We start from the raw sequence: 25,275 nt of genomic DNA, 5'->3' as shown, positions 1-25,275 counted from the left end.
AATCACAAATTAAAGAGGATGAAAGTATTCTCTCACTTAACAGGTCTAACGACAAGATAGTATTTATTACAGGAGATTCACTTCTTAAGCAAAGATTAGTTTCGGTTGCAAAGAGATTGGATTGGCCAAATATTTCACTCCAGCTATACAAAGAAAACTAGAAGTGTGGGAATCTTAATACATAGAACAATAGAATTTGTAGCATCTAACCCTGAAGAGTGATATTTGATCATGATGGACATTTTATTTAATTGTAAATTGATTTTGATAAATATCTACGCACCCAATGTGGATGACAGTCTTCATCCAAAACGTATTTGCATCCATTCCTAACCTGAACTCTCATAAAATTATAATAGCCGGAGACTTTAGTTGTGTTTTAAATCCAGACCTGGATAGGTCTTTCAGCTACAGGGGTAGTAACATCTAATACTGCAAAAACAATTACACAGTTCATAATTGATCATAACTTATCATCTATCATTATTTCTAAATCCAAACGTAAGGGCATATTCTTCTTACCAGTACATCACTGTTACTCAAGAAATTATTATTTTGTTACAGATAATTTTTTGCCCACGATCAAATCTTACAAGTAAGTTGCTATTGTTATTTCTGACCATGCTTCTTTGATAATGGACCTCAAATCACTAAACCCCACATACTCATCTCGCAGCTGGCGTCTCAATCCCCTGTTATCAGCTGACGAGAACTGTGCAGAATTTATATCCAAGCAAATAGATTATTTTTTTTAAACAGACTTCTCTGAGGTCTCTGCAGGAATACTCTGGGAAACTCTGAAGGCATTTTTAAGAGGACAGATTATTTGAGATCTCTCACACCAAAATAAATCGGAACCCAAGAAGGTGTCAGAGTTAATCAGTGAAATTACCAGAGTAAATCAAGAACATGTCAGGTCTCAAAATGAAGCACTTTATAGGAAAAGGCAAGCTTTGCAATCAGAACTCAACATCTTCACAACAAAAGAAATGGAACAACTAATTTTTAAATCTCAACATCACTAATGTGAACATGGCGTGAAGACTAATAAGATTTCATCTCAACAAATCCACATGCAGGAAGTTAGCAATGCATTACCAGTAATTACCATCAGATAATCAGATAAAATCATTGATCATAACAATATAATGTACACATTTAAAAACTACTATAAGTTTTTATATTCTACTCAGTTTAAAGAAGACAACACACAATGTAATGATTCCACAGCTAGATATTGGATGTCACTCTTAGAATTACTAGACACTATAAACTCACTTCAGATTGAGAAAGCAGCAGACCTGATGGCTACCCTGCTGAATTTTATAACAAAAAAATAAAATAAGTTAGCTCCCCTTTTATTAGCAATATTTATAGAAGCCAGAGACAATACAATTCTACCTCAAATGTTTCACCAAGCATTATCATCTTTCCTAAGAAAGATTGTCATTACAAGGTGCATTCATAGAGACCAATGTCACTTTCGAATAACAATGTCAAGATTCTCTCCAAGGTTCTTGGTAGAAGGACTGAGAAAGTGCTTCCTTCAGTAATATCACAAGACCAACCCAGATTTATTAAAAAGCAGACCCTTAGCTTCCAATATTTGATGTCTGTTTAATGTAATACATTCATCCATAAATTCTAACACCCTGGAGATTTTATTATCTTTGGATGCAGAAAAAGCATTTGATATGGTTGAATGGGACTACCTGTTCACTACATTGCTGAAATTTTGGGTTTTCCCTGAATATATGTGCATGGATCAAACTACTATATACCAGTCCAGAAGCTTCAGTTTTTCTTCAAACTAGATATATATCGGAGCCATAAAATTCTGTGCCTGCAGTCCTAACAGCACTAGCAGAATTTCAAAAGATATTGGACTTAAAATTAATTTGATCAAAAGTGTGCTTTTTCCAGTGAACTCTCTAGCACACAACATTAGATTGTACATCTTCCATTTTATCATTGCAGATCAGTTTAAATAGCTAGGGGTAAACATCACAAGTAAACATAAAGCTCTTATTCAACAAAATTATGCTAACTGCATAGGAAGACTTAAACAAGACAAGCATAGACGCCTATCAGAGAGCTGGAAGAATTAACACTGTCAAGATATTCTTCCTAACCTTCTTTTACTATTTCAAAGCATCACCAAACACATTAACACATAATTTTAAATTAGATTCAATCGTAACCTCATTTATTTGGAATTCAAAACATCCACGCACCCAAAGGGCGACCCTACAAGAACCTAAATCAGAAGGCAGCATGGCTCTACCCAACTTTCACTTTTATTACTGGGCGGAAAACATACAAGCTGTAAAAGCCTGGACATTGACACAAATAGATGAACACACACAAGCTTGGTTCACAACAGAAATAAAATCCTGCAGTACTTCTTTATACTCCTTGCTTTGTACTTCAGCAAATACAAGTTATCGCCAATATATTAACAACCCAATTGTCCTTTATTCACGCAGAATATAAAACCAATGTAGGAAGCACTTCAAGATAGAGAAACTTTTATCTGTGGCACCTCTACACAATAACCACTTTTTTCCAACCTCTCAAACTTAGTTTTTAATCTTTGGAAAATGTATGGGATTAAATCATTTACAGATCTGTACATAGATAATGTCTTTGCATCCTATGAACAATTACACTCCAAATTTAGCTTCCCATCAACACAATTGTTCCACTATCTACAAATTAGAAACTTTGCTAAACAGAATCTGCCAAATTTTTCTTACCTCTCACCTATTTCTATTCCAGAAGAAATATTGATCAGTCTTGAAGACTCCATTTCCATAATATATAAAAACATTTAATGCTCCTTCCTTTCAAAGATCCCAGAATACAGCAGGAAAAGGATCTCTTACTCAACATTTTACAGAAGGCGTGGAAAGCAGCCATGCACAGAATTCACTCTAGCTCCATATGCACAAAGCATATAATTATGCAACTTAAAGTCTTTTATCGAGCACATGTATGTCATTTAAAATTGTCCAAAATCTTTCCAGGGCAAGATCCAACCTAATGAACCTTGCAATCCAGCTCCAGACTCACTGGGTCACATGTTTTGTGTGTGCACAAAACTAACATCATCCTGGACAAAAATCTTTAAATGCCTATCAGAGAGCCTTTGTGTCACAAGCACCCCTAATCCATTAACAACTGTGTTTGGTGTTCTCCCTGATGGGCTTACAGTGGAGGAGGACAAACAAACTGTAATTACCTTTACTTCACTGTTAGCACAAAGACTTATCTTGATCAACTGGAAGAATCCTAGCCCACCTCTTTTAACTATTTGAAATTGAAAAAAATCAAATTCTCACTTAGAGGATTTGTTCAAAACCTTTTTAAAACCTGGCAGGATCTAATCAATGATATTTTGGAATAAGCATTTATATTGGGGAAAATGATTTTCTTCCCTCTTTTCTACTTTTAAAGTTTTACTCTGGCTGTTGGCCTTACTTCCTTTCTCTTGGGTGGGGATTGAACCGAATTTAGTCTTGTTAAGTTTGATTTGATTGTATGAAATGTTACTTGCTTTTAATAAAATCAATTTTAAAAAGTCATTTGCTCTGTATATGCTGCTCTGTTCATAGTTGGATCCAAAAATGCATTTGACAAAAATGGTTTGTGGTACTTTGTTCATACTGTGATGGACAGGTGCCTGTCTGGGGGTTATTTCTGCCTCATGCCTGATGCTTGCTAGGATAGTCCCCAGCTTCTCCTTGACCCTACTCAGGATAAGTAGGTTAGAGAATGGATGGTTCAGGAAATTATGTTTATAATATACCTATAACCTTTCAATCATCCATTTCTTGAACCTGCATAAATGAATCTGACTGGCTGTATACAGTGGACGTGGAATCAAATGCAAATTAAGGCAGGAACTAACTGTATACTAAGGTACCACCTCATCACAGGGCACAAATATCACTAAATATAATTAAATTCAATAATAACATTATACAGTATAACTGGGTTTAAAAAGCAACAGACAGATGACTATTTTTCTAGATGGAAATTTAAAAATGTATTGCCACTGATATTTATTGATTTGCTAAACCCTAAATACAGTATGTAAGGTGTTTGAATTAAGTCAGATGTGTATTTAATATATAGATTTCTGAAAATGTTGCACACTTTACTGGTGTAACTTGTATGCTTTTATTGTTTCATACTAAGTTTTAAAAGTTCACGACTTCCCTAAACCCTTGTATGGTTGATATATATTTTCCATTTTCCTAACCCACATATGGAACCTATTCCAGTAATCATCAGCTACAAGGCAGAAACAATCCATGGTAAGGGTGCCAATTCATCACAGTTCTTTATATATATTAGATGGTATTTTATGTTCATCATTTTGTGACGAAATGAAAATGTACTATTAAGAGAAACTCCAGTAACAGTAAAATTTCTGTTATAACATACGCAACGCTTTTTCTTTGCCACTCAGAAAAAAAATTCTCTTGCTTGTGCAGCCAGTTCAATTCAATTCAGCTTGTTTTGTGTAGTGCTTTCAGGGGTAAAGTGGGACTTTTTGTCAGGTCTGGAGTGCCATGATACAGACAAGCCCACCCCCTTGGGTGGATGGGGGCGTTAATACTAGGCCGTAATGGTAACTGCCAACAAAAGAAAAGAGTCATACAACTCCTAACTCAGCTATCTCTTTCTCTTTTCAACATACTTATGCAGATGTTGGAGCAACAAGTTGCCATGGTGTTGCGTGTTGTCTTGTAAAGTACAGATAGCTTCAGCTTTGTACCCATGTTTTCCAGTCTCATTTACCAGATCAACATCACATCCTGTCTTGAGGATTGTTGGAGGTGAGAGCAGAAAAACAGATCAAGATCTTTGCAATGTAGATTTGCAAAGTAATCAAAACTTATTGTAGCCTCTCTAAATTCCATTTATCTGACCTCTGATCTCTTCATCCTCCTTGGCTGTTGTTGCTTCTGTCATGTACCCAAGAAGTACAACCCTGCCTGGTCTCTGACATGGATCCTGCAGTTTAACCACTCTCCCAAAAGGGCCAGCCTCATCTTTGCTAACTAATAAATTACTTAATAGGACTACTACTATGTACTGTATACTACTATGTACCACACATAATTATAACTTTGCGATACTTAGTACTTGATGCCTATGCCATAATATATTATTGCTTATCCCTTCATTGATAATTTTTTCGTATCTTGCAGTCACTATAATATTTCACACTGGTCATATAATTTTCTGTAATATTGAAAAATGCTTGCAAACCAACATCCTATCATCATGCCACTGCACCACAATGTTGCACACACCTGTTGCTGTTCTGTCTTTGCTACCACCTGCTCCTGCCTCATTAGCATCACTGAACTGACTTGTTTGTGGCAGCTAATTGGAGCAAAACTGTGAAACACAGTGTTTTGTTCTTCTTAGGCATCCAAAGCAAGTAATATTTTGGTTACTTAATGCTTTTCTTTGTAAATTCACTAAACAATTTCCTTTTCTTAATAGGCTACAAACAGCCTACATTCTAAAGCTTAAAGCCTCTTATGAAAGCTAATTGATGGCACTAAGTCACAACTACACTTGTTGGCCACTAAGTAATTTAGTGAACTGATGTTAACTGCGTTGTCATGTGAAGCACCACACATCAATCTCAGCAAGACGAGTGTTTCTCAACCTTTTATGGTCTTGGGATATAGTTTTACTTTTTTAAGTTCAATGTTGACCAACGGGCAGCAACGTACGGGGCAAATTCACCCTGTTCAAGAAATTAGTGTGGTTAGAGATTTGCCGAGCGCATCTTTGCACGTTGGCTGCACACACACCACTGCCTCGGAAACTGCTGGGAGGCCATCTGGCTGTGTGCTGACGGACGCTGTTCTGGAGTCACAAAATACAACAGTGGGTTCTGTAAGAGATGTGTCCAATGAACTAAAGAATATAAGGGCTGTACTATGTGATAATGACAACAAATTAAATGAATTGGTTAAAAAACAAATGCTGCATCTGATTGCCTGTTTTTACATTCTGCTAATTACAACAACAACAACATTTATTTATATAGCACATTTTCATACAAAAAGTAGCTCAAAGTGCTTTACATAATGAAGAGAAGAAAAATAAAAGATAAAATAAGAAATTAAAATAAGACAACATTAATTAACATAGAAAGGAGTAAGGTCCGATGGCCAGGGTGGACAGAAAAAACAAAAAAAAACTCCAGAAGGCTGGAGAAAAAAATAAAATCTGTAGGGGTTCCAGGCCACGAGACCACCCAGTCCCCTTTGGGCATTCTACCTAACATAAATGAAATAGTCCTCTTTGTAGTTCGGGCTTTTCACGGAGTCACTTGATGCTGATGGTCATACAGACTTCTGGCTTTTAATCCATCCATCATTGTTGGAACATCATGGTGCTTTGGGTAGATGGTGGTGGCGCACGCCACCACCAACAGGACACCGGAAAAGGAAAAAGATTTAAATGAATTTAAATGAAGTTGTAACGCCATCCGACTTGGCTGATCATTTGGTGGGACAGGTTCATCATAACACATTTCTTCAAGTATGTGCTTGCACACTGTGACACAATATCTGTGCACTATACAGCAGCACATTAACAGAGTGGAAAATCTTTCTATTTTCATAAGCAAATTCATTCCCTGAAGGAGCATTCATAGTGTAGCGCCGGCACCAAGCGCCACAATGGACCGATTCTCTGCTCTTTGCTTTGAGGTGACTTGCTGTACTTAAAAGGACTGCTTGCCCTTTGCCGCACTAGTTGGAAAAAGCACCTGCGACTGTACGGAGCTGCCGTTTTTATAGATTCCCCAGCTATATATGATGTAATGCCAGCTCATTCTTTTGCCGATTCATCCCTGGCTTATGTAACTTGTCCAGCGCTATTGCAAAAGCAATGTGGGTGCAGCTGACCACTCCGATTACATTTGGAAAACTGGACATTGCTACAAATTGTGCTTTGATGTTTCACAGTTCAACCACGTTGTAAGGAAATCTCATCTATCTGGATGACATGCGGATAATATCATCCTATACAGCTGGCATGGTCCAACTCGGTCAGCAAGTTCACATTGAAAAGCTCCTATGGCTAAAAACCTGAGAGTGGGCAGAACTTGTAAAGGAGCAGGTAGAGCACAATTCCTTAAAGGCTGCCTTTGTAAAGCTGGTGCCAGTTCAGCACACAGCTCCAACAGGATAGCTCTCGGAATTCGAAATCACCTTAGAAGCCAGTTATCCTCATCTGTAAATGCGCACTCTCTTCTAATTCTTCCATTTGCGATGTCTTCTAACAATGCTAAAGCAGCTATGGTAGTTGGAGTTTGTTACACATAGTTCTGCCCGTGAGATTAGGAGTAAACCCCGTTCTTTCTGGGCATATGCACTATATGCAGTAGCATGCAAAAGTCTGAGCACCCCTGCTTAAAATGTGAATGGTTGAGTTAACGGATTACCAAAAGGTATACAGTTAATGATGACATGTTTCTTTAATATTTTAAGCAAGACAACATTTTTTCAATCATTCACAGGTACAAAATAAGAAAAAAATGAGAAAGACCTCAAGCAAGTGTTTGGGAACCAGACATGGCCAGTACTTAGTAATACCCCATTTTGCCAAGCATCACAACTTATAAACATTTTCAGGCCAGCTAAGAGTCCTTCAATTCTTACTAGAGGAATTTTTGCCCATTCATCATTGCAAAAGGCTACTAACTCTGCAAAATTCATGGGCCGTCTTGCATGCACTGCTCTTTTGAGATCTATCCACAGATTTTCAACGATGTTTAAGCTGGGGGACTGTGAAGGCCATGACAAAACTGTCAGCTTGTGGCTCTTGAGGTATTACAATGTAAATTTTTAACTGTGTTTCGGATCATGTAGGACCCATCCTCTGTCATATGATTATAATGGGATTTTAAGACTTTATCACACTATGCTCCAACTACTATTTCAGATGACCCCTTTACCATTTTGGTCTGGAGCCGAGGATGATAATTTCACTTCTCTCGTACCATAATGTATTTACACACTTTATCCAGCAAATTGAGCAAGCAGAAGATATGAAAGATAATGAGAAAAGTCCTATTTGCTTTTTATAACCAGAAAGAGATCACAGACAGGCAAAGAATACTGTGCCCATGCAATGGAGAGAAACAACAACATTCAAGGCACCTTTACTTAGTGTAAAGTAAATAGAAATGCTGATAAAACAAAATGCATTTCTTTCTCTGGATAGATGATGAAGTGGAGCTGCTTTTAAAGGTTATACATGAGCATAAGGTTGCCAAACCCTTGGAAAATATAAAATATTAGTAGCACCTGCCATTGCCCGGGCAAGTAATGTTAAGGCAGACCCATCTAACTTCTATAAATGGTGTTTCTTAATGTGTACACTCCCAGGGACAAATTAAAATAATTTATTCAAGTTCAAAATCGGGGAAAAGGCACTCACTGTAGTGAAAAAGAACCTCCTCCATACCCGTGTCTCTTTCTAACAAAGTGGAATATGTATGCAAATTTTGTTGAGACTGGGCCAACGATGTGGAATTTTCTAAAGAACAAACACACACACCCACTGTGAGCTTTATATATCACACTAGACAAAGAGCTAGTGTTGCCTAGGTATACTTGCAGAATGGGTAAAGGAAAGTAAGCAAAGGTTTGTGTGTGTTTTTTTTTTTCAAAGTGACTATGATGCTATTGCTAGCAGTCCCATTCTTCATTCACACTGCATCTCTATCAATGTCTCTGCTCTCATTAATTGAGAATTTGTTCTTTTCAGATCTGAATGAACTCTAAGATTGTGGTAACTCTTTGCTCAGTTGCAACAATGAACACTGTTATGTCTACTTAGTTCAAGTTGATCAGTTTGCAGCGCTTAATTATGAAGAAAAGCTGACAAAGCAGGAGTTAAACAACAACCCTTTGACTTTCCTTTGAATTGAGCTGCATTTCCACTCTCAATCAAGTCTCACCCAACAACCCCCTGCAAAAGTACAATACATATATATATATATATATATACAGTAATCCCTCCTCCATCGCGGGGGTTGCGTTCCAGAGCCCCCCGCGAAATAAGAAAATCCGCAAAGTAGAAACCATATGTTTATATGGTTATTTTTATATTGTCATGCTTGGGTCACAGATTTGCGCAGAAACACAGGAGGTTGTAGAGAGACAGGAACGTTATTCAAACACTGCAAACAAACATTTGTCTCTTTTTCAAAAGTTTAAACTGTGCTCCATGACAAGACAGAGATGACAGTTCTGTCTCACAATTAAAAGAATGCAAACATATCTTCCTCTTCAAAGGAGTTCATAGGGCTGTTTGGCTTTTAAGTATGCGAAGCACCGCGGCACAAAGCTGTTGAAGGCGGCAGCTCACACCCCCTCCGTCAGGAGCAGAGAAAGAGAGATAGAGAGAGAGACAGAGTTTGTTTTTCAAAAGAAAATCAATACGTGCCCTTCGAGCTTTTAAGTATGCGAAGCACCGTGCAGCATGTCGTTTCAGGAAGCAGCTGCACAAAAGATAGCAACGTGAAGATAATCTTTCAGCATTTTTAGACGAGCGTCCGTATCGTCTAGGTGTGCGAACAGCCCCCCTGCTCACACCCCCTACGTCAGGATCACAGAAAGTCAGCGCAAGAGAGAGAGAAAAGTAAGCTGGGTAGCTTCTCAGCCATCTGCCAATAGCGTCCCTTGTATGAAATCAACTGGGCAAACCAACTGAGGAAGCATGTACCAGAAATTAAAAGACCCATTGTCCGCAGAAATCCACGAACCAGCAAAAAAATCCGCGATATATATTTAAATATGCTTACATATAAAATCCGCGATGGAGTGAAGCCGCAAAAGGCGAAGCGCGATATAGCGAGGGATTACTGTATTGCATATAGAACCAGCACATGGCAAGTAATGTTAACCGCTGGTATTTTTCTGCTAGTCTGGCTTCATTCTGTTTAGATGTTTCACTCATTCTGAGCCAGCAGGTGGCACTAGTGTGCAAACTGTAGCACACAGAAAAAAAAATCACTGGGACCTCTCTCCCAGGTCAAAATTTGAGAAGGGTATTGCTGCAGACCGGAGACATTATGGGCGGATCTAAAGGCAGGATAACTGTGAATCAAATTCGACTTCAGCAAATCATATTGTGATAATTCAGAACTTCAACAAATGAGATTGTTGTTACTGTATGACAAATAAAAACTCACCTGTCCAATTATCAACGCTTGAAGTTGTCTATCAAGTGTAATTTTAACCAATCATTTCACAGTTCGTGATCCCCATCTCTTTGAGATTCTGCCTTATAGAGTTTCCTCTTAAATAACTTGCCGTTGTAACAAGCGGTGAAACTCCATTAAACAAAAGGAAACAAAAAAGAAGCTGCGGCGATGAAACTCCATTAGACAAAAGAAGGAGAAGCGACAAAATTACTTGCTCGTATTTTTGACAATGGAAGTAAGTGTGCTTCGAAATGAAAACGTCTGAAATTTGCACAGTTTTCTTCGTATTTTTAATAACTTTGTGTTGCATGGTTATGCTTGTACCGTGAACCTTTACGTTTGTATTAATAATCATTTTCGCTGTAGTAATTGATTTACATTCAGTGCTTGAAGTGGACCAGCACTCAGCTGTAATGGCAACTCTTCAATTCCACAAGGCACGTTTTACGAGAACTCCTCGACTCTGCATGGAAGAAGAAAAAATCTTTTATAAGCATCTAGGAAACGCTCGATCAGTTATTCTGTCATGAAGCAGGCTTTTGATAAAGTTCAGATTGACTACAGTGGTGCGCGATATTACCTTTTATTCTTTTCAGTTTAGTTCCTAATGTTGGGGTAATGTGTCTAAATTATAATACCAAATAATCTGCAATGTGTTTGTACGGTCAATTTTAATAAAATTTCATGGTAGTTTTGTGCAGGTGATGCCTGCCATTTATTTCTAAACTGGTAAAGACTTTCCTGCAATGGGCAGTGCGCCACTAAATTATACGCGAGTCAGACTGACAGTCGCGATGTTCGCAGAGACTTTTCTATTTAATCACAAGTGACATTTATATTTTTTTTCCTTTCAGCCAACTTGCTACAAGAATATCTTCTGGAAATTGGATGTTAATATAAAATCAGGTAAATTGCGAACAACCATTTCTTAAACTTGAAATTCACTTGTAGTGTTTGACTTTCACGTGTGTCTTTTTTATTTTCTTTCCTAGGACATCCCTGCTGGTTCAGTAGACTGTGGAATAGACACGCTGATGGTATTTAAATATTCATTTCTAGGCTTTATGTAACTTTACATTTGTGTTTAGATTGTGTAGGACTTCAGTACGTGTTCTCTTGTTCTCTCTCAGTGTGCTCTTTATCTGACCAGGAGGAACTCTTTGATTTTACTGCTCTCTTCGTCTTTTAAAGATGCTGATAATATATATATATATTTTCTTCATGTGTAGCATACTTTTTAACTGTGGCATTCATTTAACGTGCCCTCCACTATTAATGGCACCCCTTATAAAAATGTTAATTTAAAAAAGTTATTTCTTGATGAGGGCTTTGTTTTTCTTTATATGAAATTGTTTCAATTAAAAGTCAGACGTTTCTAATTTTTTCAGTGCAAGATGACATTCCTTCAACAAACGGATTTTATTTCTAACCCTTCTTACTCATTTTTACAAGGGGTGCCAATAATAGTGGAGAGCTCTGTATTTATCCTTTTCATCTTAGGATGATGTGCCTGTGACTTGCATATTACTTGAGGTCGTGTCCAGATTGGTGTATTCATAATACTCTGAAATAATTGATGTATTCTAAAAAAACTATTGAGATAACCACCAACGAGAGTTTTTGTAGTAAACTACAGAGGAACTCTCACAGTTTGATGAGAAAACAGGAGTGTTCAGACCAAAACCAGCCAGTGTGCACAAGACAAACGCTCCATGTGACAGTCTGATGTATTTATTTGTGTGGCTGCAGAAGGACAGCTGACTCGAGAACAAGGGGCTCGGGTTTGTGTGACTGCAGAGATCAGCAGGACCTCCAGGAGGACTCAACATGAAAAACTGTTGGAGTTCATCATAAAGGGCCATGGAGCAGATGATCACTAGCTGGTAACTTAGTTCAGATGACAAGTAAAACTTTGTTATTGTAATCTATCTAGTAGCAAAGAGCTATGATGACTTTATTACACCAAACTCTTGTATTTGCTTGTCCAACAGGCTGTTGTATCTGAAAAGGTGTCATCCAAATGGTTTAAAAATGACAAAGATCCTAAAGGTCACAGTAGAAGATGAGGAGCTGACAGATGGCCTCTACAACTACCTGATGAAGTGCTGTCAAGAGCTGTAGGCACTTTTGAAAAGATCAGCAGAGTTCACGTCATTCTGGATGTGCTGATGCCGGAGGCTCGTTTGGCTTCAGTGAATCTCTGATGAGTACAGAAAGTGTCTCTGTGAGTAACGTCCTCTCTGTTTCTGTGTTTGGGATCGGCTCTTATTAAAACTCGAGGAACAGTTGAGAGGATTTCTCTACCAGAGGCAGAAGGTCTGCTCATTGAAGGACTAGCAGACGGTGAGTGGGACGTCATGTGGTGTTGGGGGGGAGACGGTCCTTTCTTTTTCTTTTCAGCACCATTCTTCTGTTAAACAGAGTGCCATTTTACTTGTAGTGAATTTAGACAAGAATTTAAACTAAATAGATATCAATGTAAATATATGTTTAAAGTGAATTGTAAAATACGCATTAATACACTTTTAGTATTGGTGAGAGAGAAGAGAGTTTGACAAACTTGGGCTTTAACTGTGTGAGGACAGACAGCATCACTGAGGCATCTCGGCTGCTCCTCTAATAAACAAGGCACTTTATTTATTTGTCTTTTTTTTTCTGAGTGTTAAACTGACTGTGCATAATAGAGTTGTATATGTTTGATTTAACTATTGATGTAAGTAATAAAGGACACTTTGTTATTGTTAAAGATTGTTGATTAAGTTCTGTATATTTGAAATTGTCTGTTTATCTGTTTTTAGCCAATTCATGCCATCTGCATAAGCACGTCTTTTTCTTTAATTTTTATAAGTGCATTGTACAGTTTTATTCTTTTTGTACATTACAAGCAAACATGTCTATCCCCAACACATTGTTATTTTATTTATATATAATCTATAGAAGTTGGCATACTGCAGTTTTAATACTTCAGCCTCAGTATATTCCCCCAATCAGTCTGTTTGTTACAATGCACAAAGATTAATTTTTCTTTCAGTTCAACAGACCCATCATTATTGTTAATTGTAAATATTTCTTGAAATGATTGTACAACTTCTACTGAATAATTATTAATGTTGTTTTTGGTAGTGACAATACTGAGTGTTTTCATTTGTGCTGGCCCAATCAACTCGCGTATGAACACAACTAGAACTGACAGATTTGAGCAGAGCCTTCACTTGTATCAACACCGTCTACAGATGGCACTTTGCTGGACTCGCCGGTAAACCCACAGGATAAAACATCTTGGAAACTGAGCAGCCTGATCAAGACTTTGCTGTTCACTTACAAACATAGTCTACAACAATAAGGGTCTTACTTATCTTTATTTAGGAGTCACATTTTCAATAAAACTTGCATTGTCCTTAACTGAAAATGCAGCTTTTATATATAGGAACAAAATTAATGGAAAAGGATTGTATACTCCTGATAAATGGAGAGAAGCTCAGTATTCTAAAACCATAACTCACAGTCTTGACATTAAGTGTGTGTCAGTGTTTTCATATTTATATATATATATATATATATAAACTGCTCAAATAAATTTAAAGGAACACTTTGAAAACACATAAGATCTCAATGGGAAAAAATCCTGCTGGATATCTCTACTGATCTAGGCTAACATAGTAATGTGTTAGGAACGAAGGGATGGAAATGAAAATGATCAACCAACAGAGGGCTAAATTCAAAGACAACCTGAAAATCAAAGGGAAAAAATGAGGCGCCAGGCAGGCAGGTGAGTCCATTTTGCCGAAATTTCATAGCAGCAACTCCAATACGTACTCAGTAGTTTTTATGGCCCCCATGTGCTTGTATGCATGTCTGACAACATTCTAATGAGATGATGGATGGTGTCCTGGGGGATCTCCTCCCAGATCTGGACCAGGGCATCACTGAGCTCCTGGACAGTCTGAGGAGCAACCTGGTGGCGTCAGATGGACTGAAACATAATGTGACACCCAGAGGTGTTCTATTGGATTGAGGTCAGATGAGTGAGCATGGGGGCCAGTCAATGGTATCAATTCCTTCATCCTCTCGCCACATGAGGCCGGGCATTGTCGTGCACCAGTAGGAACCAGCATAGGGTCTGACAATGGGTCCAAGGATTTAATCCCGATACCTAATGGCAGCCAAGGCGCCGTTGTCTAGCCTGTAGAAATCTGTGCATTCCTCCATGGATATGCCTCCCCAGACCAACCATGACCCACCACCAAACCAGTCATGCTGAACGATGTCACGGGCAGCATAACGTTCTCCATGGCTTCTCCAGACCCTTTCACGTCTGTCACATGTGCTCAGGGTGAACCTGCTCTCATCTGTGAAAAGCACAGGGCGCCCACCAGTGGTGGACCTGCCAATTCTGGTATTCTATGGCAAATGCCACTCGAGCTCCAGGGTGCCCACTAGAGGACATTGGGCCCTCAGGCCACCCTCATGAAGTCTGTTTCTGATTGTTTGGTCAGAGACATTCACACCAGTGGCCTGCTGGAGGTCATTTTGTAGGTTCTGGCAATGCTCATCCGGTTCCTCCTGGCCCAAAGAAGCAGATACCGGTGGGTCCTGCTGATGGGTTAAGGACCTTCTATGAGGGGCCCTGTCCAGCTCTCCTAGAGTAACTGCCTGTCTGTCTCCTGGATTCTCCTCCATGCCCTTGAGACTGATGGGAGACACAGCAAACCTTCTGGCAATGGCACATATTGATGGGCCTGCCATCCTGGAGAAGGTGGACTACCTGTGCCACCAAACTCTGTAGGGTCCAGGTAGTGCCTCATGCTACCAGTAGTGACACTGACCGTAGCCAAATGCAAAACGAGTGACAAAACAAATGAGGAGGGAAAAATGTCAGTGGCCTCCCACCACCTGTTAAATTATTCCTGTTTTGGGGGGTTGTCTCATTGTTGCCCCTTTAGTGCTCCAAAGCAGCTGAAACTGATGAACAAGCCCCTCTGCTACTTCACTGACCAGATCAATAGCCCAGAAGTTTCATTGACTTGATGCTATACTCCCATTCAAAAGGGTTCCTTTAATTTTTTGGAGCAGTACACACACACACAGTATATCCTATAGAAAACTATATTGATGTAAACCAGTTTTTTAGTATAAACCTATGACAAACAAGAAAAAAAATGCCTTAACAGAACTATCATTGCCAAAATAAATTTCCAGCTGTTCAGATTGAATTATTTAATGGCTATGACTTGACAGACTCGGTGTAGTGTGTGGTTAAATGACCAGTAAAGTGGAGTCATTTACAGCTGTACAGGTTGTTATGTCAGGGCCATCTGGTCAGTTCTACAGGAGTATATAGACTCTGTATGCTATTAATATGCTGTTTTCTTGGATAGTCATATAGGATGATGCCCAGCTGAAATATCTGCCATCTCTATCTTGTTACCAGTCGTGATGCAGACACACATCAGTGCCTGCTGTACAGTTGGACTCCTGTCCTCTTCCAGTCTCAGAGACACTAAAGACAGGCCGATGTGTTCAGCACACCACTAGGACCTGATGGAGTCAAATGGAGGCTCAATGAGATATGAACTACAAACAAACATCTGTCAAGTTTCAATCTCTAAATGTAACTTTTGCATAAGTAATATGTATAATAATAAACATATAAAAGAGGTATTTAAAATCCCAAAAGTAACAAAGATCCAGTTAAGTCAAATAATTGAATACCCTGATTAACAGGTGCGCAGTCACAAAAACTGCAAAATTATTACTCTTTTAAGGCATAATATTTGCTCTTCACAGATCGTTTAACATAGTAAACTTATTAAAAAATAATGAATGAAATGTGACTGTTAGCACTATGATAACTGTGTTTCTTACATTTAACACTGATAACATGCAGAGACAGCCAATGGATTCTTTAAAGTCACAAATTTATTGCCATCTTTCTTAATGTTGTCTGTTCCCTAATACATGAATGTGAGAGTGTCAAGTATGTGATTTGTAATATTCTGTAATCATAATACAGCTAAAAAAAAAAAACTTGAATACGAGATCCACAGGCAAGAAACTCAGTAGAGCTGCTGGTGTGTTGAGAACAGACACGAAGACCGCAGAATATTTGACAGACATCAGCAAACAAAGAACAGAGGCTGATCTGCAGGCAGAAGGGGCTACAATGGAACATTAGGAATACATAAATAAACGTTGATAAATAGTAATGAAAGTAATAAACACATTTTAGGGTTGTGTATTATAGAAGTAAAGATTTAACTCTGACAGTTTATTCAAAGTTTAAAATTGTAATACGTTTATCGCCCGTCTTTAAGGTGACCTGTTAAATGTAGGCGATGATTTAATTTGGACATTCGAGTAAACAACAACAGTCAAACATTTGTTTTAATCTGACTGACTCAATTAAGTAGCGCCCACACTTAAGTCTACATCAATCCATTAAAATTAGGCGGACACAAATTTGTATTGATATGTTCATTTCAATTTTCTTTAGACGTTGTTTAATAAAGATAAATATCTCATATCCAAACTTTTATCATTATTATTTTTTCAGAACCGCTAATCATAAATGACAGTGGTGAAAATACACTGCAGTCTTAATAATGCACTCGACAGAGTGCTATAGTGTAAGATAGTGGTACTAGTAGGCTACCATCGGAGAAGTATTTTACAAATATACACTCTGTCTCTTACAGTCACTTTATCTTACATGTCCACCTTTAGAAATTACTCCCACCTTTCTTTTTACATATCCATAAGGCAATTGGCTAAAGTGGAACATGAATGACAAATAACACCGATAGGCGATTTGTTAAATAAAAAGGTGATTGACCGCAACGTTTAAATTTGCGATTTGCTGAAGTCGAAAATGATATGTCACGCCCATTTTACTCCAGTCTGCAGCAATATCTACTTGCAAAATTTTGGGTTTCAAACTAGTATATCTTGTTTTTATTAACCTAGACAACAACTACACAAGATTTGGTTCAGATTAAAAAGGTGTCAGATTGTGTAAAGAACATACAGATAGACGTTCTATATTATATGTAAACAAATATAAATCTAAATACAAATAGATATATATTATATACACACACACACATACACACACTACTCAAAAAAATAAAAGGAACATTTTTTAATCAGAGTATAGTATCAAGTCAATGAAACTTCTGGGATATTGAGCTGGTCAGTTAAGTAGCAGAGGGGGCTGTTAATCAATTTCAGCTGCTTTGGTGTTAATGAAATTAACAACAGGTGCGCTAGAGGGGCAACAATGAGACAATCCACAAAACAGGAATGGTGTAACAGGTGGAGGCCACTGACAGACATTTTTCCTGACTGTTTTTTCATTAGTTTTGCATTTAGCTCTGGTCAGTGTCACTACTGGTAGCATGAGGTGATACCTGGACCCTATAGAGGATGCACAGATAGTCCAACTTCTCTAGAATGGCACATCAATACGTGTCATTACCAGAAGGTTTGCTGTGTCTCCCAGCACAGTCTCAAGGGCATGGGGGAGATTCCAGGAGACAGGCAGTTACTCTAGGAGGTCCACCACTGGCACCCTGTGCTCTTCACAGATGAGAGCATGTTCACCCTGAGCACATGTAACAGACATGAAACGGTCTGGAGAAGCCATGGAAAATGTTATGCTGCCTGTAACATTGTTCAGCATGACTGGTTTGGAGGTGGGTCAGTGATGGTCTTGGGAGGCAAATCCATGGAGGGACACACAGACCTCTACAGGCTAGACAACGGCACCTTGGCTGCCATTAGGTATCGGGATGAAATCCTTGGACCCATTGTCAGACCCTATGCTGGTGCAGTGGGTCCTGGGTTCCTCCTGGTGCACGAAAATGCCCAGGCTCATGTGGCGATAGTATGTAGGCAGATCCTGGAGGATTGAGGAATTGATACCATTGACTGGCCCCCACGCTCGCCTGACCAATTGACACCTCTGGGACATTATGTTTCGATCCATCAGATGCCGTCAGGTTGCACATTGTCCAGGAGCTCAGTGATGCCCTGGTCCAGATCTGGGAGGAGATCCCCAAGGACATCATCCATCATCTCATTAGGAACATGACCCCCAGACATTGTCAGGCATGCATACAAACATGTGGGGGCCATACAAACTACTGAGTACAATTTTGAATTGCTGCAATGAAATTTCGGCAATATGGACTAGCCTGCCACATCATTTTTTCACTTTGATCTTTGAATTCAGCCATCTGTAGGTTGATAATGTTCATTTTCATCAAACGAGGTGGCATCCTTTCATTCTTAACAAGTTACCCAGTCCATATCAGTACAGATAGCCAGCAGGATTTTTTTCCCCATTGAGATCTGATGTGTTTTCAAAGTGTTTTTGAGCAGTTTATAAAAAAAAAAAGAGAGGAGTCTTGCAAAATACACCAAATTACTCAAGGTTTTTAAGGGTGATAATTTAGAAAAGAGCAAGCGTCACTGTAAAGATGAGATCATAGAGCTCCTTATAACCCATTCATAATGCCTTTTTGTAAAGCACATGAGAGACTGAAGAGGATGAGGAATTCAAAATATTGTTATATTTATAAACAATTAAATGTGCCTTAGGCATCAAAAACAACATTATTGCAAAACTTTTTTTTGTGAAATTTATTGTAAAGTTGTGTTCAAATAGTATTGTTATTTTTATATTATATTAACTGTATAGAGAGAGGGTGATGAAACATCTAGAATGCCTTGCATCTTCCAAGATTCCAAGCCAACATTTCTTTTAAACTGGGTGAACTAATGCAACTGATGAACATTAAAATGTAAGTACAGTATAAACATAAAATGGGTAGAGCAATGAATGTAATATTAATTGTTGCAAACAACAGGTTTAGCAATTTGGTAAAAAAAAAAACACATTTCAGGATTATAAAAATTCATGAATTACAGAGAGAACACATCAGATATCTGTGCATGTCTGGTATGAGTGCAAGAGAAATCCAGAAGATCTTAACTGCTACAGGAATTGATGTTTGTCTGGAAACAATCAGGAAAAAATATTGTGAAATGACACCTTTTATTGGCTAACTAAATAGATTACAAATGCAAGCTTTCGAGGCAGCTAAGGCCCGTGACACCTTGCCTGATGAAGGATATGGAAACAATCAGGAAATACTGTCCTTAAATCTCTGTCAAGCCATGCACAAGAACTCAGAGGAAAACACACAGGTAGGCTATATGTATATATTTTCAAATTGTTATAATCATTGTGGCTATCAGTATTACTTTTTGCTTTTTTTTTTTATAAGACACAGTACTGCATTTACAGTGTATATGCATTTTGTGACACTGCACATGGTGTGCATAATACATATTAATTATTTTTAAAGGTAGATTGAAACTTTGGATACAGGAGGAACATGAGTGATCAGCATGATATTTCTAGGCCAATACAAAAAAATCGGCATATTAGAGCAAACCATTAAAAAAAAAACAAACAGAAGAAAGCTTGGGTGAATATATGCTCAAATGCAGTAAGTTTCCGTCTTGCAATTAAATGTGTTTGCCAAGTCTGATGATGTTTCGGTTTCTTAACTTACTCTCTACATCTTACTACTGGTTGACTCCCATTCAATGAAAAAAAAAATTGTTGAAGTTTAAGGAGGTGCAAAATTGGCTCACTACTCGTGAAACCTTTCAAAATATTATTTTTGTTGAAGAATCTACGATCAACCTAGTGAGATTTGCGAGAAATTAGATGTTCATGTACTCCCTGTAATGAAGAAAATTAACCAACTATCTTACGGAATGTTGCAGATAATGATCTAAAACACTCAGCAGCTACATACTGTATAGAGAATGAAGGAATAAAGTGGGGTAGAACACCAGAAGAGTAAGCACTCCAGTAGTCAAACTTAATTTCTCCACCCATATTTACAGTATAAATAGCCCTGAATTTTAAGTGCTTTTGGCACAAGTGTCTTTGTTTCTGAAGGTTTCAAGATCTAAATCCCATTGAGGTGGTGTGGCATTCCGTGAAGTAGTACATAAAATGGACTACAAAGCTATCAACCAGCTTGGGCGTGCAATCAAAATGTACTGGGAATGTAAGATGACATCTGGGACCAGTAAAGGGTTTATTGACGGACTGACGAGCATGTTTAGAAAAGTGCTCAAGTATCTGGGAAGTCTCTCTGGGATGTGAAGACCCAAAAACAGATTTTTTTTTTTTAAATCCATATTGACTGTGGTAGAATTTGAAACAAAATGTTTACTGGTGTAGTATGTAGTTTATATGAAATGTTTATATGGTTATTGTATGTGTTACATTGCACATTTACAAAATATTGCAAAGTTAAATGATTATTACATTCTCAAATGTGGTTAGTTTAGACTGTCGGTCAAAGGGTTGAAGGGGCCTGTCTCCCATCTGCATCAGTCCATTGCAGTCCACTTACTCATCATCAGCAACATGAACTTTGTAGGTTTGTGATGGTAGGGGTTAATGGAGAGCTGAATTTCACCAAAAGAAGAAAGTGCACATTGGTCCAATACTGAAAAAATAGGGACATTATGTTTCTGGCACTTTATTTATAAATCTGATTAGATTTGCTGAAACATTTTGTCACCATCACATGCACAAGAACTTGATAAACAAGTATTAGTGATCAAAACCAAGGTAATTAAAATTAACAAAAACTAAAATCAAAACTAAAACTATTAATAAAAAAACATTTTTGCAAACAAAAAAACAGAATGGAAATGAAAAACTAAAACAAAATAAAACTATTAACGTAGCTGGAAAAAACTAAATGACTTACTGAAATAAAACTAAGTTAATAAAAATATTTTTAGTTTTCGTAACAACCGGTTTTACGCATGGGTGTATGTGAAATAGAAAGCAATTTACTGTGTGATAATAAAGTCAGTTCTTCAGGAGCTGATAGTAACAGCATGATAGATTCTGGTTCAAGGGTTAGTGAAGAATACCAAGGTGATGATTTTTCTTGGGATGTGTTCTGTAGCTTTAAAAACCCAGCCACAGGGGATGCACAAACCAGTGTGTTTCTTCGTGCCGGTCCCAAGCCCGGATAAATGGGGAGAGTTACGTCAGGAAGGGCATCCGGTGTAAAATTTTTCCAAATCAATATGCGGACAACAATACAAATTTCCATACCGGATTAGTCGAGCCCCGGGTTAACAATGGCCGCCACTAGTACTGTTAGCCAACAGGGTGCTGGTGGAAATTGGGCTACTGTTGACCGAAGAAGGAGAAGAGGAGGGAGACATGTGGCCAGAGGCAGGAGGAGAGGAGGAAAGTAAAGAGAGTGGAACTGAGGGTAGGAACTTTGAATGTTGGCAGTATGACTGGTAAGGGGAGAGAGTTAGCAGATATGATGGAGAGAAGGAAGGTTGATACATTGTGTGTGCAAGAGACTAAATGGAAGGGGAGAAAGGCCAGGTGGATTGGAGGTGGATTCAAATTGTTCTATCATGGTGTAGATGGGAGGAGAAATGGGGTAGGAGTTATTCTGAAGGAACAGTATGTCAAGAGTGTTTTTGAGGTGAAAAGAGTGTCAGGCAGAGTAATGATTATGAGGCTGGAAATTGGAGGTGTGATAATGAATGTTGTTAGTGCATATGCAAGTTGGGTGTGCAATGGGTGAGGAAGAAGAATTTTGGAGTGAGTTGGATGAAGTGATGAACAGTGTACCCAAGGGACAGAAAGTGGTGATTGGAGCGGATTTCAATGGACATATTGGTGAAGGGAACAGAGGAGACGAGGAGGTGATGGGTAGGTATGGTGTCAAGAAGAGGAATGAAGGTCAGAGGATAGTGGATTTTGCCAAAAGGATGGACATGGCTGTGGTGAATACATATTTTAAGAAGAGGGAGGAACATAGGGTTACGTACAACAGTGGAGGAAGATGCACACAGGTAGATTACATCCTGTGCAGAAAAGTTGATCTGAAGGAGATTGAAAACTGCAAAGTGGTGGCAGGGAAAAGTGTAGTTAAGCAGAATAGGATGGTGGTCTGTAAGATGATGTTGGAGATCAAGAAGAGGAAGAGAGTGAAGGCAGAGCCAAGGATCAAATGGTGGAAGTTGAAAAAGGAAGACTGCAAGGTTGAGTTTAGGGAGGAGGTGAGACAGGTACTGGGTGGCAGTGAAGAGTTACCAGACAGCTGGGAAACTACAGCAGACGTAGTAAGGGTGACAGCAAGAAGGGTGCTTGGCGTGACATCTGGAAAGAGGAAGGAGGAAAAGGAAACCTGGTGGTGGAATGAGGAAAAACAGGAGAGTATACAGAGGAAGAGGATGGCAAAGAAGAAGTGGGATAGTCAGAGAGATGCAGAAAGTGGACAAGAGTACAAGGAGATAAGGCACAAGGTGAAGAGAGAGGTGGCGAAGGCTAAAGAAAAAGTGTATGATGAGTTGTATGAGAGGTTGGACACTAAGGAGGGAGAAAAGGACCTGTACCGATTGGCTAGACAGAAGGACCGAGCTGGGAAAGATGTGCAGCAGGTTAGGGTGATAAAGGATAAAGATGGAAACATATTCAAAAGCGAGGAGAGTGTGTTGAGCAGATGGAAAGAGTATTTTGAGAGGCTGATGAATGAAGAGGACGAGAGAGAGAAGAGGTTGGATGATGTGGAGATAGTGAATCAGGAAGTGGAACGGATTAGCAAGGAGGAAGTAAGTACAGATATGAAAATGATGAAAAATGGAAAGGCCATTGGTCCAGATGACATACCTATGGAAGCATGGAGGTGTTTAGGAGAGATGGCAGTGGAGTTTTTAACCAGAGTGTTTAATGGAATCTTGGAAAGTGAGAGGATGCCTGAGGAGTGGAGAAGAGTGCACTGGTGCCGATATTTAAGAATAAGGGGGATGTGCAGGACTGCAGTAACTACAGAGGAATAAAATTGATGAGCCACATCATGAAGTTATGGGAAAGAGTAGTGGAAGCTAGGTTAAGAAGTGAGGTGATGATTAGTGAAGAGCAGTATGGTTTCATGCCAAGAAAGAGCACCACAGATGCAATGTGTGTTCTGAGGATGTTGATGGAGAAGTTTAGAGAAAGCCAGAAAGAGTTGCACTGCGTCTTTGTGGACCTGGAGAAAGCATATGACAGGGTGCCTCGAGAGGAGCTGTGGTATTGTATGAGGAAATCAGGAGTGGCAGAGAAGTACGTAAGAGTTGTACAGGATATGTACGAAAGAAGTGTGACAGTGGTGAGGTCTGTGGTAGGGGTGACAGATGCATTCAAGTTGGAGGTGGGATTACATCAGGGGTTGGCTCTGAGCCCTTTCTTATTTGCAATGGTGATGGACAGGTTGACAGACGAGATTAGACAGGAGTCCCCGTGGACTATGATGTTTGCTGATGACATTGTGATCTGTAGCGATAGTAGAGAGCAGGTTGAGGAGACCCTGGAGAGGTGGAGAAATGCTCTAGAGAGGAGAGGAATGAAGGTCAGTAGGAATAAGACAGAAAACGTGTGTAAATGAGACGGAGGTCAGTGGAATGGTGAGGATGCAGGGAGTAGAGTTGGCGAAGGTGGATGAGTTTAAATACTCAACAGTACAGAGCAATGGGATCAACAGTACAGAGCAATGGGGATTGTGGAAGAGAAGTGAAAAAGAGAGTGCAGGTAGGGGGTGGAGAAGAGTGTCGGGAGTAATTTGTGACAGACGGGTATCAGCAAGAGTGAAAGGGAGGGTCTACAGGACGGTAGTGAGACCAGCTGTGTTATATGGGTTGGAGATGGTGGCACTGACCATAAAGCAGAGAACAGAGCTGGAGGTAGCAGAGTTAAAGATGCTAAGATTTACACTGGGTGTGACGAGGATGGATAGGATTAGAAATGAGTACATTAGAGGGTCAGCTCAAGTTGGACGGTTGGGAGACAAAGTCAGAGAGGAGAGATGCTGGGTATATTGGGAGAAGGATGCTAAGGATAGAGCTGCCAGGGAAGAGGAAATGAGGAAGGCCTAAGCAAAGGTTTATGGATGTGGTGAGAGAGGACATGCAGGTGATAGGTGTAACAGAGCAAGATGCACAGGACAGAAAGATATGGAAGAAGATGATCCGCTGTGGCAACCCCTAACGGGAGCAGCCGAAATAAGAAGAAGAATAAGAACAAGTGTTCTGTAGCTTTCAAAGTTATCGTTCACTGGATCTCCGGGGCTCAAGGGAGAAGTATTAGATACAAATATAGATACAGTAATCCCTCCTCCATCGCGGGGGTTGTGTTCCAGAGCCACCCACGAAATAAGAAAATCCGCGAAGTAGAAACCATATGTTTATATGGTTATTTTTATATTGTCATGCTTGGGTCACAGATTTGCGCAGAAACACAGGAGGTTGTAGAGAGACAGGAACGTTATTCAAACACTGCAAACAAACATTTGTCTCTTTTTCAAAAGTTTAAACTGTGCTCCATGACAAAACAGAGATGACAGTTCCATCTCACAATTAAAAGAATACAAACATATCTTCCTCTTCAAAGGAGTGCGTGTCAGGAGCACAGAATGTCACATAGATAGAGAAAACAATCTCTAGCAAACAAATCAATAGGGCTGTTTGGCTTTTAAGTATGCGAAGCACCACGGCACAAAGCTGTTGAAGGCGGCAGCTCACACCCCCTCCGTCAGGAGCAGGGAGAGAGAGAGAGAGAGAGATAGAGAGAGACAGAGTTTGTTTATCAGTCAAAAATCAATACGTGCCCTTCGAGCTTTTAAGTATGCGAAGCACCGTGCAGCATGTCGTTTCAGGAAGCAGCTGCACAAAAGATAGCAACGTGAAGATAATCTTTCAGCATTTTTAGACGAGCGTCCGTATCGTCTAGGCGTGCGAACAGCCCCCCTGCTCAATCCCCCTACGTCAGGATCAGAGAAAGTCAGCGCAAGAGAGACAGAGAAAAGTAAGTTGGGTAGCTTCTCAGCCATCTGCCAATAGCGTCCCCATTGTATGAAATCAACTGGGCAAACCAACTGAGGAAGCATGTACCAGAAATTAAAAGACCCATTGTCCGCAGAAATCCG

The 25,275-nt window shown here is 39.2% G+C and overlaps 2 protein-coding genes across 2 annotated transcripts in view; one reads left to right on the top strand and one right to left on the bottom strand.

The window, feature by feature from the left end:
- The window catches only part of grhl2b (grainyhead-like transcription factor 2b), a 338,201-nt gene that overhangs the window by 5,599 nt on the left and 307,327 nt on the right, over positions 1 to 25,275 (bottom strand).
- Positions 21,476 to 25,275, top strand: part of LOC127529991 (uncharacterized) — a 205,018-nt gene continuing 201,218 nt past the window's right edge. The window contains exon 1 of the mRNA XM_051935516.1: positions 21,476 to 22,401. Coding sequence (XP_051791476.1) covers positions 21,854 to 22,401 — 548 coding nt within the window. The 5' untranslated portion in view covers positions 21,476 to 21,853. The remainder of the gene's footprint in view (positions 22,402 to 25,275) is intronic.

This window comes from Erpetoichthys calabaricus, chromosome 13 (genome assembly GCF_900747795.2).
Source record: "Erpetoichthys calabaricus chromosome 13, fErpCal1.3, whole genome shotgun sequence".
NCBI classification, from domain to species: Eukaryota; Metazoa; Chordata; class Cladistia; order Polypteriformes; family Polypteridae; genus Erpetoichthys; species Erpetoichthys calabaricus.
Note: the sequence above shows the minus strand (reverse complement) of the source record. Positions and strands in the feature narration are given on the sequence as shown.